Source organism: Gallinula chloropus, assembly GCF_964237585.1.
Source record: "Gallinula chloropus genome assembly, chromosome: 3".
Lineage (NCBI taxonomy): Eukaryota > Metazoa > Chordata > Aves > Gruiformes > Rallidae > Gallinula > Gallinula chloropus.
This window is the reverse complement of record NC_140087.1, coordinates 70,047,831-70,064,137: the sequence shown is the minus strand read 5'-3', so window position 1 is coordinate 70,064,137 and position 16,307 is coordinate 70,047,831. Positions and strand designations below refer to the sequence as shown.

The window sequence follows — 16,307 nt, the reverse complement described above, 5'->3', positions numbered from 1 at the left end:
TTGTATATCTCCAGGGATAGGGCCTCCACTACCGCTTTGGGCAACCTGTTCCAGTGCCCCACCATGCCTCCTGCAGCCTGCTTCCAGGCTCACACGTTTCCCCACAGCCTCAACTACAGCCCGCGCTCACCTCGGGCCAGGTCCAAAGACAGCCCAAGCTCCACGGAGCCCTGTCAGAGCCTGTGTCAGACCGCAGAGCCGCGACAGCTCTCCAGCTCGGGCAGTACGTGCCGGGGGACCAGACCGAACTGCAGGCTGCTTGACCTCTGCGGTGAGACCGAGGAACAAATAACCGAGACAGTTTATTTCCCCGCCTGATTTAAATCGAGCTGCCAGTCAGGCGGCTCCGCGACACCCGGCTCTGCCTCGCTGCACTGGGGGCTTCCTAACCCACCCTGCGCCAGCGAAACAGCCCGCGCAGGCCGCTAGTCAGCCAGCCAGTCAGTCAGTACTGCGCAGGCGCTGCTCGGCATCGGCGCTCGGCACATCGATTGCTGCGGGAGCGGCGCTGTCGCCTGCGCAGCGTCGGGGCGGGGTGGCAGCTAGCTCGGCGGGAGGAGGTGAGCCGGGCGGCGGCGTGGGGTCTCCGCTTGCGGGAGGGGGCTGGTGAGGGGTCGCCTCGCCTCGGGGACGCGTCCCGGGAGCGCCCGTCCCGCCGTCCTTGGGGTCCGCCCGCGCCGGGAGGGTGGGAGCGGGGCGCGCGGGAGGCCTGCGGGAGGGCGGGCGGCCCCTGGGCCTCGCCGCAGGTCCCGCGACGGCCGGCGCCAGCTGCGCTACCTGGGGCGGGGGGGGAGTCGCCGGCGCTGGCGGCTCCATCCCCCCGGGGCCTCGGGTGGTGCTTCGGCCGCTGCTGACGGCCCCCGCGTGTGCTCTGCCCGTAGGCAGGTGCGCAGCCCCGGAGGATGGACATCAGGCCGAACCACACCATCTACATCAACAACATCAACGACAAGATCAAGAAAGAAGGTAGCGGTGGCCGTGGCGCGCCGTTGGAGAGCGGGTGTTGGCACGCAGGGCAGCCTCCCGGGCCGGCTCACGCACGTCTCGCAGCAGTTGGCTCTGGCGGCTCTCGGCAGCACCCTGCGGACGGTGGCCGTGCTCTGAGCACGTAGTGGAGCAGCGGCTCAAGCCAGCGAGCGTCGCGCTGCGTTTGTTTGGACTCATGGCCATGTTTAAAGAAGCATTTGGTTGCCTCTCTGCTGTAGCTCTGTAGCTGATTGCACGTTCCCATCATACAGAACCGTGCACGATAAGTATAGCAGTAACGATAGAAGTAATTGGTGTGTCTGGTGATGCTGAGAGAGGCATGTCTCCGTTTCAGTGGTCAGCAGTCCCCTCTTGCTGAAACTTAGGCTGCTCCTTGTTTCTTTTGTCATCACACAAAAGTAGCAAAGATGATGTGAGCTGTCCTGCTTTGCATCATTGCGTGAGAGATGAGCCTTGCAGGTATCTGCAGAGAGCCCTCCACTAATGCTTGTGCTTAGCTCGTGATCACGGTCACTTATTTGTTACCGTTTGTGAACTGAGTGGCTGGATCAAACTCTTAAATGTTTCTTCAGAGTGAGATCTGAAAGTGGCAACAGCTTTGCTGAGAAATGGTTCTACTGAATAAATTCAACTTGGGGTTTTGTAGAATAAGTGTCCCCTACAAACTGGCTAGTCTCCCCTAAGAAATTGTGTGGTTATAGTTTTTAAATATAAGGTTTCAAGTTACCTGTCAAGCTTAAAAATGCAATTTTATTTTTAATATGTGTTTAAAGTTATTCTTAAAGAAAGTGTTCTGATAAGAAAACTTGGTCAAGTGCAGCAGGAGAAAGTGACAGTAAGCTGGTGTTACCAAGTGTCAACAGCAATAAAGAAGAGGCAGTGCTTTTAGGTTGCTGAAATATTTCAGATCAAGATTATGTAGTGCAGAGAATTTGCTTAGTTTTGTTGCATAAGTCTAAGGTTTGATTAGACTGGTGATTTTAAACAACGAAAATAAATCTATTGCAGCTGTGAGGTACAGTGAGATACAAAACCACATTGAGATCCAGGGGATGAAAAATATTTCACATGCATGAGAACTGGTTAAACAGTTGCAAGCAAAGTTTTCAAATGTAATTGGCCTTTAAGTAGTTACTGGTTTAAATCATGCCACTTTACTGCTGCGTGTTACAGTACTGGTTTTCTGATCCATCTTTGATGGCTGTCATGCATCATACTTGAATGTGTGAGAGTGTGTGGATGTATATGTCATACCCCTGTGTAACTGTTACTCTTCCAATGGTAGCATGGATGGTGGTACTATTTTCTCACCAGCTGAGTACTTGAGGTATGAAACTGAGTGTTTTGTGCCAATTTACAAAAACTGAGCAAATAAACTTGTGCTCATGTAGCAGTTCAGACTAAACTCACGTAATGTCTGACAGTGTGAGCTAAAGCTGGCAGAAAATACTGTCCCTGATGCACAGCAAACTCTAGAAATAGATATTTAAGTGTAACCCATTGTAATCCATGTCTTCATGTTGCCAACAGAACTGAAGAGGTCCTTGTATGCGTTATTCTCACAGTTTGGTCATGTGGTCGACATTGTGGCATTAAAGACTATGAAGATGAGAGGACAGGCTTTTGTTATATTTAAAGAACTTGGTTCATCTACAAACGCCTTGAGGCAACTACAGGGTTTTCCGTTTTATGGGAAACCAATGGTAAGTTAATTCTTTTGCTTTTTAGAGGAAAAATATTTGTAGTTTGGTACTTGCACCTTGTGAGTTTCTCATCATGCATATTGGTACTGCTGTTCAGTCACACCCTGTCTTGGTAATGGGTGTATTTGGCACGAAGGTTTCCTGTGTGAGCGTTTTATGTTCTTCTTTGCTGGATTAAGGTTCTTAAGATTTTAAATACTTCCCGTTTTACTGATCTTCTGATGAGCTGATTAAATTCATTCTGTAATATTACTGAAATTAGGTTATTTCAGGTAACTTATCAAGAGTAACCTTAATTAATATTATATTTTTAATAAATAGCTGGAATATGATGCTTCCTTTTTGAGGTAACGGTGATTAGGGTCAAGATCTCTACAGTTTTGCTTTCCAGAAATCATCAGATGTGCCCAGTGATGTATTTTTAAATTGATGGCTAGTTCTGCTTGTGCATGGGCCAGGTCACCAAACCAAGTAACTGAATTTCTGTATAACTTCAATGAAGCGAATATACTGCTGGTTGATAGAACGTGTTTTAATTATGTACTTGATAACATGCAGGACAGCACTACAATTGACATGTCATTTTTGCTGCCTGCTTGGATAGTTAGACACTTCTTAATTCTGCAGTAATTTGTGAGGCGTAAGGATAACATGTAAATTGCCTGCTTTTCTTCAGTGGGTGTGTTAATACTGGATTTGAGCATTAAGGAGAGCACAGACAGCTCTTGTGTTGCAGAGACATGAGCTTTTTTTATTAACACTTTCAGAGTCTCTACTGAAGTCCTTGTTACAAAGAATTGCATGAGCTCAGTTCTGTTGTTTATCAAGCACGTGACACTTTAAGGGTAAAACTCAATAGGAAGTAAAAAGATTTAAGGTTTCATAAGATTTTAGGTGTATTCCCCTCTAAAATTATGCGTGCTCCGGGCAATATTCAATCCCAGCACTAAACAAAGGCATGGAAAAAAAGATCTTCAACTGGTATTGAGGTAGTGTCTTACTGCAAAAAGCGATTAGGATTTTATACATATATAATGTTGCATTCCTCTCTACTCATACCTGGATCTGCTTTTACACACGTGGCTTGTTCATTGGGCAGCTTTGTCAGAAAACCAGTACTGTTGTGCAGGTGACGGGACCTAAGCAATCCAGTTTGGATTAAGGCAGGTGCTTGCCGTTCTATTTAAAAAGTCTGAGTTTTGGTGAAGTCAGTTTTCTGCTGAGTTCTGAGAAATAACTGTAAAACTTTAACTCCTTTTAAAATGGGTTAAAAAAAACAAACCCTCCTTGCAGACTTTTTAACAGAAGGTAGTGCAGTGTTATCAATTGTCCTTTTATCTCTTTGTACGTCTGTTACCTTGAAAAGATTAAAAGATGCTGTTAGATTAATAGAGTTCTGATTTCAGTGAGTTAAAATTAGCAGTTTCATCTTGTGGGGGGTGTGTGTGTGAGTTCCATAGTTGTGTTCAGCATGAATTACGATGATTAGATGCTCTGTAAGCATACCCAAAGTCTGTAACAATATGTTTAATATAAGAAATCCCTGAAAACAAATTGCATAAGTGCACAGTAGAAGACAGTTATTGTGGTGCAAAATGGTCAGTGTTAGTAACTGCAAAGTGTTTTGTTATTGATTTATGTTTTTCTTTTAAAAAGCGTATTCAGTATGCAAAAACAGACTCTGACATCATCTCTAAAATGCGAGGTACTTTTGCCGACAAGGAAAAAAGGAAGGAAAAGAAGAAGGCCAAGTCTCTGGAGCAGTCAGCCAATGCAGCAAATAAAAAGGTTATCCAGGTAAGTTATTTCTGTGTTTAAAGGAGAAAAAGAAACAAATGCAAGAGTGTTTTTTAAATGATGGGGTATTTTAGGACTGAATATTGTATTTTGGCACTCCTCAGTTCCTGAAATTATGGTCTATTGATATCTAGTGCTCTTGAGCACTCACTAAAAGTTGAAGGAAAGGGAGCTGATTATACAGTCCTTGCTGCTTCTGGCTTTATGTATTGGGGATTTTTTTACCAGATGAACAGAAAAGACATAGGACGAAGGTAGAACCAAATTAGTGTTGTGGTTTAAACCCAGCCAGTAATGAAGCACCATGCAACTCACAACTGCTCACTTGACCCTTTTGCCCTCAAAAGGATGGGAAGGAGGATGAACAAAACCTCATGGGTTGAGATAAAGACGGCTTAATAGGATAACAAAGGAAGAGAAGGAGAGTAAATGTCGTAATAATGACACGTAAAGGCAATTGCTCACCATGTGCAGAAAAAACAATCCAATGCTCTGTCTGTTTCCAAGCGGCAATCCTGGCTCCTGGCTAGCTTCCCCAGTTCTGTCCTGAGTGTGATGTTGTGTGGTAGGGAATATCCTTGTGGCCAGTCTGGATCAACTGTCCTGGCTGTGCTCTCACAGCTTCTGCTCCTGGCAGGGAGTGAGAAGCTCAAAAGTCCTTGACTTGGTGTAGACACTACAACTACCTAGCAAGAGCTAATACCACCAGTGCATTACAATGTTATTCTTATCCTAAACCCAAAACTGTAACAGCACTGTAACAGCTACTAGAAAGAAAATTAACTCTCACTCAAAACTAGGACAAGTAGAAACTTAACTTTTTTTTTGAAGGGTGTGTCCTCTCTTTAACGGCAGCTTCAAGTGCTCAGCCAGCTTTTTCCTTCAATGTTTTATGCCCTAATCACACTGTAAGCACTGAAAAATGGTAAATGAGAACAAGATAATTCATTTTACAGTTAGATAAAAAGGAGTTGGCTTAGAATGTATCTCCACTAAGGGTTGGTCTGGCCTCAACTAAGAACGATTTTAGTAATTTATGTGCTGAAGTAGAGCAGAAAACATCAAGGCACAGAGTTTGAATAACATAGAATCATAGAATGTGTAAGGTTGAAAGGGACCTTTAGAGGTCATCTAGTCCATCCCCCCTGCAGTAAGCAGGGACATTTTCACTGGATCAGGTTGCTCAGAGCCCCAACAAGCCTGGCCTTTAATATCCCCAGGGATGGAGCCTCCACTCCCTCTCTGGGCTGCCTGTTCCAGTGCTCTGCCACCCGCACATTGAAGAACTTTTTCCTGATGTACAACCTAAATGTCCCCTTTTCGAGTTTAAAACTGTTACCCCTTAACCTACTGCTACGTGCCCTCGTGAACAGTGTTATTTAACTATTCTTCCTGCTAAGGTGCAAATTGGTATAAAGGTAACCTTTTTTCTTCTAGAAGTAGAACAGTAGGAGGAGGGTTACACAGGGTACCAGATTATCTGTCTAAATCTATTCATAGAAAGCAATGCTATCTAGGTAGAACGTTCAGATTTCTCAGTATTTATTTAAAGTTATTATTATCTATAAATCTCTTAAGAATAATTCCTACTAGATACAAGGAATTATTTATCCTTGTTAAACTGGAGTCCTCAGTGGAAACACCTATTTTTCTCCTATTAGGTATGTCCTGTCTAGGCCTTCATTTTCCAAACTACTTTCTTCCTGTCTATTAACCACATTTTTTAATGTGGAGAAACAGTGATTTACTGTATCTTCCAACTCTGCCATTAGATCAGACACTATTGAGATTTTTTTCTTTGCTTGGTTTTGGAGTTCAGTGAAGTTCACATGTGAGAATTTCCCTTCAGGAGGTATCTCATAAGCAACAGATGTTCTTGGGATTAGCTTAAAAAAACCTCAGCATGGTTCTGGAGTTGTAGAGAAACACAGTGATGTATGCTTATGTATTTCTAACAGAAAGCCTTTGTAAAACTATGTTGTACTTCCTAGGGAGCAACACCAAATTCAGCCAGTGCCCCAGGGACTGCTGCGCAGAATCAGCAGGTAATGTTTGGGGTTTTCTTTTCTGACTGAAAGCACTAATGTTTAAAATTGTTCTCTATGAATAATAGTTTGTTACAAATGGAAATTTGAGGATATATTTTTTCAGGTTCTTTTTTGTTCTGTGAGGAATTTGTCTAACAGCTAAATCACAGTAAACAAACAAAAGAAATTCCGCTTTCACTGTATCTGATTGACATGAAATGAAAACTTGTCGTTTCTCAGTGTTACACAGAAAACTGCACTATTAACAAATCCCACTTGGTTCTCAAATATGGAAGTTGCTTAGTATCAGTTGAAGGATTCTTTATTGTTGTAAACAAATTTTCTTAACCTTTTTTCTTCTAGAAGTAGAACAGCAGAAAGAAGATTACACAGGGTGCCAGATTATCTGCCTAAAAGCTTCTCTTCATGGGTTTGGGGGTCCTCTGCTCTCTTTTCATAGATATCTTAGTTTTCCGAAGGGTTGTGTAGAGATATAGGAATAACTGTACTCTTGTCTTCTCAGTGACCTTCAAAATGATTCATATGTGTTAGCAGTGGGAGTACTACAGATCCAGGATTTGCAGGAAGGCAAATACTACAGAGGAGTATCTTTGCCTGCCCTGTGTTTAAGTACTCTCATTGAAAACCGTGTACATAATCCCCAGGGAAGAATGTTTAGCTCCCAGTCTGGATTTTCTTTCGGGTATCACTTGTAACGAGGCACCGTATGTGTATGGCACTTTGCATCGAAGCACAACACTGAGCATTTAGGTATTTGTTTGAACCTTAGAAGTTTATTTTGTAATTGCATGGCCTGGAATATTTCCATCTGCTGAAGAAAATTGTTGTGCTGAGGCATTAAGTTGGTACCATTATTAGGACATTTGAAGTTGTGGTGTCCAGGGTTTTTTTTTATCCTTCATGACTTTGGGAATTTCCAGCCTTTCAGTCCAGTGTCAGCAAACTGACTACTCAGGCTTGTGCCTTTGGGGTTGCTACACATTCAGATTAGCAGGGGTATCTGTTTGAAGACCCCCAAAAGCTTTAAATCTAATGGGTTTTCTGATGAATACATTCAAGTAGCACACTGTAGTAAAACCATGTGGGTTTCAGTTGCCCACAGATACTCTATTTCAGTACTACTGCAGGTGAACGGGGTATCTTGGCCTCCCACTGCTGTTCCAGAAGGATGAGAGTCTTCATAGGTCCTTCCACTGCCATACAGGTGTCTTGGGCAGCCAGTGCTTTGGTACCTGGATCCCACCTTGGCAGTGCTGACATCTGGGGCAGTAGGGTACTGCAGTATTAGCTGTTGACCCATTAAGTTTAAATATGACATATAAGACAATATGTTACTGTGATTTCTGTGGAAATGAGAGCCTTTTCAAATTAATATATCCCTGTAAAAGAACAAAGAGGCTATGTCTGCGTATTGCATGAAGGTATACTGAAGTCTAGCTAGCAGCATGATGAGCAAGGGTTTCATGTGTGTTTTGGTTCAAATAATGATGCAGAGGAACTCTTCTGAGCTCTGATCTTCTGTTGTTGCAGGTGCCTGATAACCCACCGAACTATATCCTTTTCCTTAATAACTTGCCTGAGGAAACAAATGAGATGATGCTGTCCATGTTATTCAATCAGTAAGTTTTGAATAGAAAGGACTTATCCTTCAAATTCTTCTGTTACCTGTATGCTTTTTCTCAGTTGGCAAGCTGACTCTCTAGAAATTAGAGTTTCTTCTGAAGGTATTTTGGTTTTGTCTTACTGCCAAGACTACAGATGTCCGTTCTGATCACTTGGTGCAGAAAGCAAACCCGATTTCTTTGTAGCTGTTTTGGATTGTGTAAATTATCTACTATCAATCTGCACTGGATTTAAGCTGGTGACTTTACAACAGCAGGAACAGTTTTCAAAGTAGCTTTAGTTGCTTCTGTGTCTGCGCAAGACTGATTAAATTGCTTCCATGTGATGATCCTTAACTGAGGCTTGGGTTGAAGGACTGTGCATAAAACCCTTCAGTTTAAATCTTCCATTAGTAAATATTAAACTCCTAGGTGCTTCTGTTAAGGTCTTACTGCTACTGCAGAGAGATGTATTATCGATCTAGGAAATAATATGGGACTCTTTTACCTTATTTTAAAGGTTTCCTGGATTCAAAGAAGTACGCTTAGTGCCTGGGCGCCACGACATTGCATTTGTGGAGTTTGAAAACGAGAATCAAGCAGGAGCTGCTCGAGATGCTCTCCAAGGATTCAAGATTACTCCATCTCATGCCATGAAAATCACTTATGCGAAGAAATAACCGGATGCTCCTATAAAGGACTTCTGTGGATAGTTGTTTTCGTAATATGATGATACTTTGGTCAACTACTTTGTTTGCTGTTCTCTGCAGAAAACTTAGGACTTTGTGTAAAATTGCCACAATGGCCAGGTCACATGTAGGATTTCCATGGATCACCTGGACAGTAAATGTTTGTGCTGAAATACTAAGTTTTATAAAATAAATTCAGTTTATATTGTTTCCAAGCCTTTTTTTTTTTCTCAGATCTGTGTTATTACTGATCTGTTGGGTTTTGAGGGCTTACTCAGGATATTGGTTAAACTGCTTTTATGGTGACACTCATTTCTCAGAAGCGAGTGCTGGATAAATAGCTGTCTTTCCAGAGCAAAAAGAATGAGCAGGAATACTGCATGTCAGCATGTTCGGAATGAATGCAACACTCAATCTTCAGCCTCATTATCAAGGGGGCAGCTGCGTTGCAGTAAGGATCATTTTGTCACTTCAGAAAAGCTGTCATTAGTGTGGGGTTTTTTCCAGATACGGGCAGAAATTGATTAGTTGGACAGCACTGCTGTTGAGCTTGGTTTTGCCTTTATAATAACGGCTGATAGTAGAAGCAGGTCCACAACAAAAGTTTCTGTTCTCTTCTGCTCCTTCCTGCCCTATTACCAGTGATTTTAATAAATGGCTTAGGAAGAGTGTTCCGGCTCTTTACAAAGACAATGCAGCCCAGCGGTCTGGTTTTGGGCAGATTTTTCCAAAATACACTTCCTAATGATTTCTGGGCTCAGCTGTGGGCCTTCCCCATTTCTCAAAAACCTTTTACAGGTCACATGTGACACAAAACACAGTAAATGTAGTGATGGCATGCAGTGTTGGGAGTTCTAACTGCTCTAAATATTTGGGTGCAAACATCACTCCAAAAGCTGAAGCCTTTTGTTCAGGTGATGGAAGAACTAGAAAGGCATTTTAGGTTAAGAGAATGATTAAATTTACTTTAACTATGATTAGATTTTGATGAATCTTGCAGCAGCTGTTGTGTGGAAGATTGCCATCAGACCCTGGAAGATGAATGTTTGAGAGGAAGCGAGGATGCACTGAGTTCACATTTGTTATGTTGCACCACTTCTTACTTCTCACGTGCTTTTTCTGTGAGTCCTTGAACAACCCTTTCTGACAGAGAAGTAGTTGGACAGAGTTAGCCTGACTTCCTTTAGAAGTACTTCAGGCAAGACTTAGAGGAGCTGTTGTTTACCAAGAAACTACACAGAAGAATGTTCTGCATTGTAATTACATTGCAAGTATTGATTTTTATTTTTTTTCTCTTTCTAAGTAATTTGGTCAATGGGGGCAGGAGGAAGGGTGCTGGAGGCTGGAGACTTTCGTCTGTGACTGTGGCTGAGTCACAGTCACCGTGTGATATGGGGCTCAGCTGTAGCTGCAGTGTTTCTCCAGTTTGTGTTCTGAGGCCATTGAGATCTGGCTTAGAACTGTTCTCTAGACAGTGTTGCACCCTCAGGGAAGCATGACTGCTTTTTTTAATAAAAGTATGGTATGCATTGTAGTTCTGGCATGTTCGCTCAATTTCTGAGCAAGTGTGGCTCTGTAAGCATAACACTTGTTCCAGGAACCACTTTTATTTGCACGAGACCTGGAAAATCTTTGATCTGCTTTCCCATAGTGAATTGCAAGATGATGCGCCTTCCAGTGTCATCTCAATTAGTCATCTTCATATATGTAACTTTCATTCTTTGTAGTGATTTATTTTGTGTGTGATTTCACAGGTATTCTAATACTTGGAACGTGAAAAGCATTTCAATGTGCCTGTAAGGGAGCAAAAGTGAACTGTATGTTTTGCCCCCTACAGCCATAACTTTGTAGGTGTTTTCTATGCTGTCCTTGCATCTCAGTAGTCTGTGTGCATGAGACTACCACTGCTCTTTGCACTTACTTGGAAGGGTTTGTGTGGAGCTGTCTGCAAAGGAAGTTAGGCACTATGTACAGGGCAGGACGCTGAAGGGAAGGACTAATGGGCTGGAAGATGAGAATGTGGTGAAGTCAGCTGTAATGGGAGGATGATGATGGGAATTGTGTGATGCTCGTTCTTTAGAAGAGACTGGGGGGGGTTGGGTGGCAGTGAGCAGCTTTCTCTTGTTGTGGGCTGAAAGCTGGTACAACTGGCAGCTCTTCAGGCCTCCTTGTGAATCAGGAAGTCTGATTTGGGGAATTTTAAAGGTTGCTCTTGGCCACTTTCAAGGATTGATCCAGACCACCTTTCGAAGCCTGATAGCTGTGATATGAACGGCTTACAGTGCAGTAATTCTGGTGGTTGTCCTCTGTGTGTGCATGTGCATGTTTTAATTCAACTAGTCCCTACAAGTATTCCCTTGTCTATTTTGAGGAGTTAGATGAATTCTGGGTGCCTTCTCCAAGGCATAAAGACAATCTTTTAAGTCAGCCTGTTGCATTGTTTAGCATCTCACATCTGCAAACTCTCAACTGCGTTCAGCTATGCAAGTGCAAGTGAAATGGTCAGTGTCCTGGCATCACCTCTGTGTTCTGCTCCCCACCAGTCTCCCTGTGGAAGGGATCTTGCCCATACAAATGCTCCACCCTTTCAGGCTTCAAATTGAAATTGCTGACCTGCAAAGCCCTTTTACTGTTTTTGGACTCCCTAATGGTTTGTTTACTTCTGCATTCATGTTTTGGGGTCCTAGTGGGCTCTTTCTGTAGAGAGTAATGGGAATCTCTGTCACAGAGGGTTTAGGGTCCAGGGAAGATTATGCTTGTCAGCAAGCATTTGTGAAAATGAATTTGAGGATTTGGAAGGATGTAATTTCCTTTGCTTGCTTACCAGGGTCTGACTTAATTTTCGTTTTCAAACTTCGCTTGAGGTAAGATTAAGACTACAGAGGACTACAGGAAGGCTTAAAATGTTTAAATAGTACAGTTGCTGATTGAAATGTTCATTCAGAATGGGAATGGATTTGGTTTCTTAAGTGGACCCTGAGGTCTTTCCTCCTGCCTTTGGCTCCTCTGGTGGGGTGGAATATCACCCCAACCCCTTCCCATTGGCCCAGCATGTTTGTCCAGGTGTCTGCCTCTTCCATAAAAGACAGGGATTTCCGGGATAAGGCATGCATTTGGCAAAGCACTGCAGCAAGGAAAAATGACAGGACATGTTTACTTGGTTATTTTACTTTTGAGTCTTGGATTGATGTGTCCTCCTGTAACTGGAATTTTTATGGACAAGCTTGCCAGCAAGAAGTTGTGTGCTGACGATGACTGTCTCTGTAAGTAGTTTTGCTTTAATTTTGAGGACAAAATATTGCCAAAAATGACTGTGGAGTTCAGATATGGTAGTGCAAGAGAAAACTGCTCTGCTTATTTACTGTATTTGTATTGGTTCATCAACTTTAAAAGCTGAATGGTAGGGTTTATGTGGAATGTCACATGCAGCGTTACTGCAAAAAGGGCTTTGTAAAGAGCATTTTTCACTCAGGTGGAAGGTAAGTGTAGAAAGAAGCATTGTACCTTCCACTGCGATGAGACGGCATGTTCTTAAGCTGTTACTTTGCTTACTGGGGAATACAAAAATGAGCAGGACAAATTCTTGATGGCTTTAATATGAATTTTACATCTGTGCATGCGAGCACACACATATTTTATCTCTCTCTCTCTAAAAGTATATATGTATTTAAATTTGTGCACCTTGTTCTTTTTTTTTTCTAGACACCATTTCCCTTGCCAGAGCAGAAGAGGATTATAATGCTCCAGACTGCCGGTTCATTAGTATTAAAAAAGGGCAGTTGATTTATATTTACTCAAAGCTAGTGAAAGAAAAAGACTCTGGAGAATTCTGGGCTGGAAGCGTAAGAGGAGATTCTTACATATAACAGCAAACCAGAAGTAGACTAACACGCATTTCTGACAAGAAACAGATGCTAATGCTGAGTTGTTGTGGGTTTTAAGCAGCAACTTAGTTTTCAGAGTGAATGTTTAAACTTAAACTGATTGAGGAGTCTTGAGGGGTTCAATTTATTTTTTTATGAAATAATTTCAATAACTTTATGGTAATTATGAACCGAACCTTAACAGAAGGGCTCAACAGTGCTTTTCTTTCTGTGCCTGTTTGTGAAACTATGGAGTCACAGCTTGTAACACAGCTGGTCATAAGACTCTTAAATTTTAAGGGTAGCAAAGATAAGTATTAGCTTCATTCATGAAAAAAAATCCTGATAAACTATAAGCAACATTAATTTACTCAAAAAAAATGTATCTCTGTATCATAACTTGTGTAATGGTTTGTTTCATGTGCCAGCTAATTGGAAACTAGGAAATCTTAAACTAGGGTAAGGAGCACTGCTAGTAACTGCTTTTGACTAAATTATGAACTAGGTCAAACCAGATGAGGACTGTTTTAAGGTACCTAATTATACATCTCCTTGCTTGAAGGTTTATGGAGAACAGTATGAAGACCATATGGGGACAGTTGGTTACTTCCCTAGCAGTTTAGTCTCAGAACAACATGTCTATCAAGAAGCAAATAAGACTGTTCCTACAACGGTAAGGAATTTGCAAAAAGCCCAGCTGGCTACGTAATTATACTTGGCTGTGTAATGCTAATTTGCTGTAAAAACAAATCATAATTGTGGCAGTTGATTGTAGCATATCACAGATGCTTAGGGATCTAATCTTTGGGCTTTTACATAGGCAAATAGCCTTGATCAAATCCCGAACATAAGCTCTGATACTGCAGACTTTACGAATGCTGCATTAAGGACTTCATCCTATTAGAGTTCCTCTTGATTTGAATAGTATTCCTTCGAGGCCACAGGTTTTACCCAAAGCTTTCTTTTTTTAAAGTCTGGATGTTGTGCTGCGAACTTCAGTATCACGTACAAGTGCACTTTCTATTAATGGTACATAGAGATGGTCACTGTCATAGAGAACTTCAGATTTACTGAAAGTGTGCTTGCTTCCTTGTCCAGATTATTAGATGGGTTTTGTTAACACAGAGCAAATAAGTGAAGAATTTTATTTTGTGTTTACAGTCACTAGGGTTTGTGTCAAGCTTTGAGGAAATGCAAATCTCAGATGAATGATTGCTTTTCTTGACAGTATTATTCTGAATTTGGCCCATAAGCACTGTGGCAACACATTAGTTGCAGAACATGAAAGAATGACAAAAACACATTTCTAAGCCCTTTTCTCAACAAGGTGACAGCTAGCCTGCTGCAGGGAAAGCTGAACTGGGAGCAGAGGGAGGTTAAAGCCATGTTTAGCCGGCAGGCCAACTCGGGGCCCAGCATAGGCTGGTGTCAGGCTGCAGTGCAGAACCTGAATTGGAAAGCAGTTTTCCCTCACAAAACTGGTGATACAGACTTTTGTAGTCATTTCACACTTTCCTATGCAGGAACTTTGCAGTGAAAATGAAGGGCAACATATGTACCTTGTTTTCCTTGTTACAAATGTGACCTTAAGGATCTGACCCTTTCTAAATTCACTTTTAAAATGGTCTACAGCACATCAAGGCCAATCTGTGTATGGGCATTCTGCTTGCTCCAGAAATTTCCCCTCAGGGGTTCTGTTTTATACAGAGCTAGTGTTGTGCCCTGACATAGTTCTCTGGGAATGGGGTTGCCACTGGTATGAGAACCATCTTCTCCACCGTCCCCTTCTCCTACCCCTTGGCTATAGTGTTTCATTTATTTAAGGGTGCCTGATGATGCCCAAAGCTTCACAGTCAATCAGTATGCAGGGCCTCTCCCCAGTCAAAGCACTGGGTGACACACAGGAAAGGCTTTGCATGGAGGAACAACTGAAAGGGATTTAGATAGGGAGAAGTAGTATGGGGGCACCTGCTGCACCGGAGAGAAGCCTGAAAGAGGACATTAGCCTGTGTTTCTCACCCTCATTATTTTATATTGCATTTTATTTTGTATTTTACTTTGGTGGTGGGGTTTTTTGGTTTATTTGTTTTGGGGGGTTGTTTTTTTTTTCTTCCCAAAAAAGTAACTTTCACTGTTGAAGTCAATGCATGCCATCAGCTACAGAACCTGATACTAAATGTTTCTGCCTGTGAACTTCTCTCAGCATCCTTTTGCACAGCTCTGGGTAATCCATGCCTGTTGGTTACTGTTTGGGCAATAAATCTTGGGAGATTTCCCCACCTCCCAGTGCTGCTACTTCTGAGCTATTGAGTCGCACTGAACACAATAGACTCAACAAAATAAGACTGTGTGTACTACAAAGCGGTGTTGGATTGCCTGCCTTCCTTAGATCACATTTGCTGGCTAAGATGAGAGTACTTTCATTACCAGTAAGCATCTCCTCTGAAACAGCTCCCTGTCTTCGGCTTTCAGTGGACAGCTATTCGCGATACACTGGTCTAACGTAAAGTTGTGCAGTTTGAGCACCACAGTGTGATAATTCCCTGCAGTAGAATCAAGATGTATGTAGCCGTATAAAATAATAGCAGGAAGTTAGATAAAAGCAATATGCTGTAGAAGTCTATCCTGTGCTGGAAGTTTTCAAGCAAAATATTGGCATTTATTCTCTATTCACATTTCTCCATAGCAAGTGTATCACATAGCCTGTCTGAGATATTCTTTTCCTCTGTGATTAGGAACTGTTTAAGGATAAAGAGTTACCTGGATTTATTAGTCATATGCATGGATATGGGAATAAAAAATAAAGAAGATGATAAAGGAACCATTTGAAATTAAGAGAGAAGGGGGTATTGCCTAATGCACTTTAAAAATTTATGTCAGGGAGAAATCATCCCATCTCTGCAAGGGGAGTTCAAAGATGAAGGATTTTTTCCTATTCCACAGTTCTCTGAAGTACGTTTATTTATAGAGAACATACTTTGAGTATGTTATAGTATATTCAGTGCATCTACTGGTGTACCTTTGGGGGGTGAGAAAGGAAAGTTAATCCTTCAGTAATCTCAAAACATCTTTCCTTTTAACTCTCTTTTTCAGGACATTGATTTCTTTTGTGAATAACACCGAAAGCAGCAAACTCTCAGCTGCTGCTGGGGAAAGCTGATGCGAGGAAACCTGGACAGCCTCCCTGAACATGCAGCCCTTCCTGTAATAGATGTTTGTGGAACAAGTAATCTTTCTTCAAAGCAATAAAGTTTTCATTTAAAGGGAGTGACTTGGGATGAGGAAATAGTTCCTCACAGGATTTGTTTTTTAGAAATTTTTTACCTGTGTATACTTTGTTACTTGTTAATAAAGCTAATAGCCTTTGGATTGCTTTAAGTCTGTGTGGTAAAACTGTTGCTTATATGGGATTAGATGTGCAATTTTGGCCTGCATTTTCCTACCATAACGTTACCCCCTGTATTAAGATATTAAAATTACCTTCATTGGGTGAGCCACTTGTGACTTCCTATAGTAAGTAATTGCTGTTATAAGAGCTAATCACCAGATGAGGAATCCCTAGCAACTAAATACAGGCTTCAGTATTCTGTCAAAAGCGTGTCTCACTCCTCGGGTGCTG

At 42.0% G+C, this 16,307-nt stretch overlaps 2 protein-coding genes across 4 annotated transcripts; both read left to right on the top strand.

Annotated features, from left to right (window-relative positions):
• The first annotated feature begins 248 nt into the window (after window positions 1-248).
• On the top strand, window positions 249-9,265 carry SNRPB2 (small nuclear ribonucleoprotein polypeptide B2). 3 transcript variants are annotated; one of them, XM_084261407.1, is made up of 7 exons: window positions 249-271; window positions 882-966; window positions 2,518-2,690; window positions 4,347-4,487; window positions 6,479-6,532; window positions 8,066-8,154; window positions 8,657-9,265. In XM_084261407.1, exons 2-7 carry the CDS (start codon window positions 903-905, stop codon window positions 8,814-8,816), a joined length of 681 nt encoding a protein of 226 aa, XP_084117533.1. In that variant the 5' UTR covers window positions 249-271; window positions 882-902; the 3' UTR covers window positions 8,817-9,265. The 3 variants fall into 3 exon arrangements, with proteins under 3 accessions (XP_084117533.1, XP_084117534.1, XP_084117535.1); XM_084261408.1 differs by lacking the exon at window positions 249-271 and adding an exon at window positions 390-560; XM_084261409.1 differs by lacking the exon at window positions 249-271 and adding an exon at window positions 594-606.
• A 2,699-nt stretch (window positions 9,266-11,964) lies between these two features.
• Window positions 11,965-15,805, top strand: OTOR (otoraplin; the record flags this gene model as incomplete). Its single annotated transcript, XM_084262322.1, has 4 exons — window positions 11,965-12,088; window positions 12,528-12,667; window positions 13,251-13,361; window positions 15,782-15,805. 4 exons carry the CDS (start codon window positions 11,965-11,967, stop codon window positions 15,803-15,805), a joined length of 399 nt encoding a protein of 132 aa, XP_084118448.1.
• Window positions 15,806-16,307: the final 502 nt, after the last annotated feature.

Bases quoted from the DNA above. Each gene is read 5' to 3' on its own strand.
- SNRPB2 (XM_084261407.1), top strand. From the start codon at position 903: ATGGACATCAGGCCGAACCACACCATCTACATCAACAACATCAACGAC. The intron at 967-2,517 runs GTAGCGGTGGCC...TGTTGCCAACAG, and splicing joins CGACAAGATCAAGAAAGAAG to AACTGAAGAGGTCCTTGTAT. The intron at 2,691-4,346 runs GTAAGTTAATTC...TCTTTTAAAAAG, and splicing joins CGTTTTATGGGAAACCAATG to CGTATTCAGTATGCAAAAAC.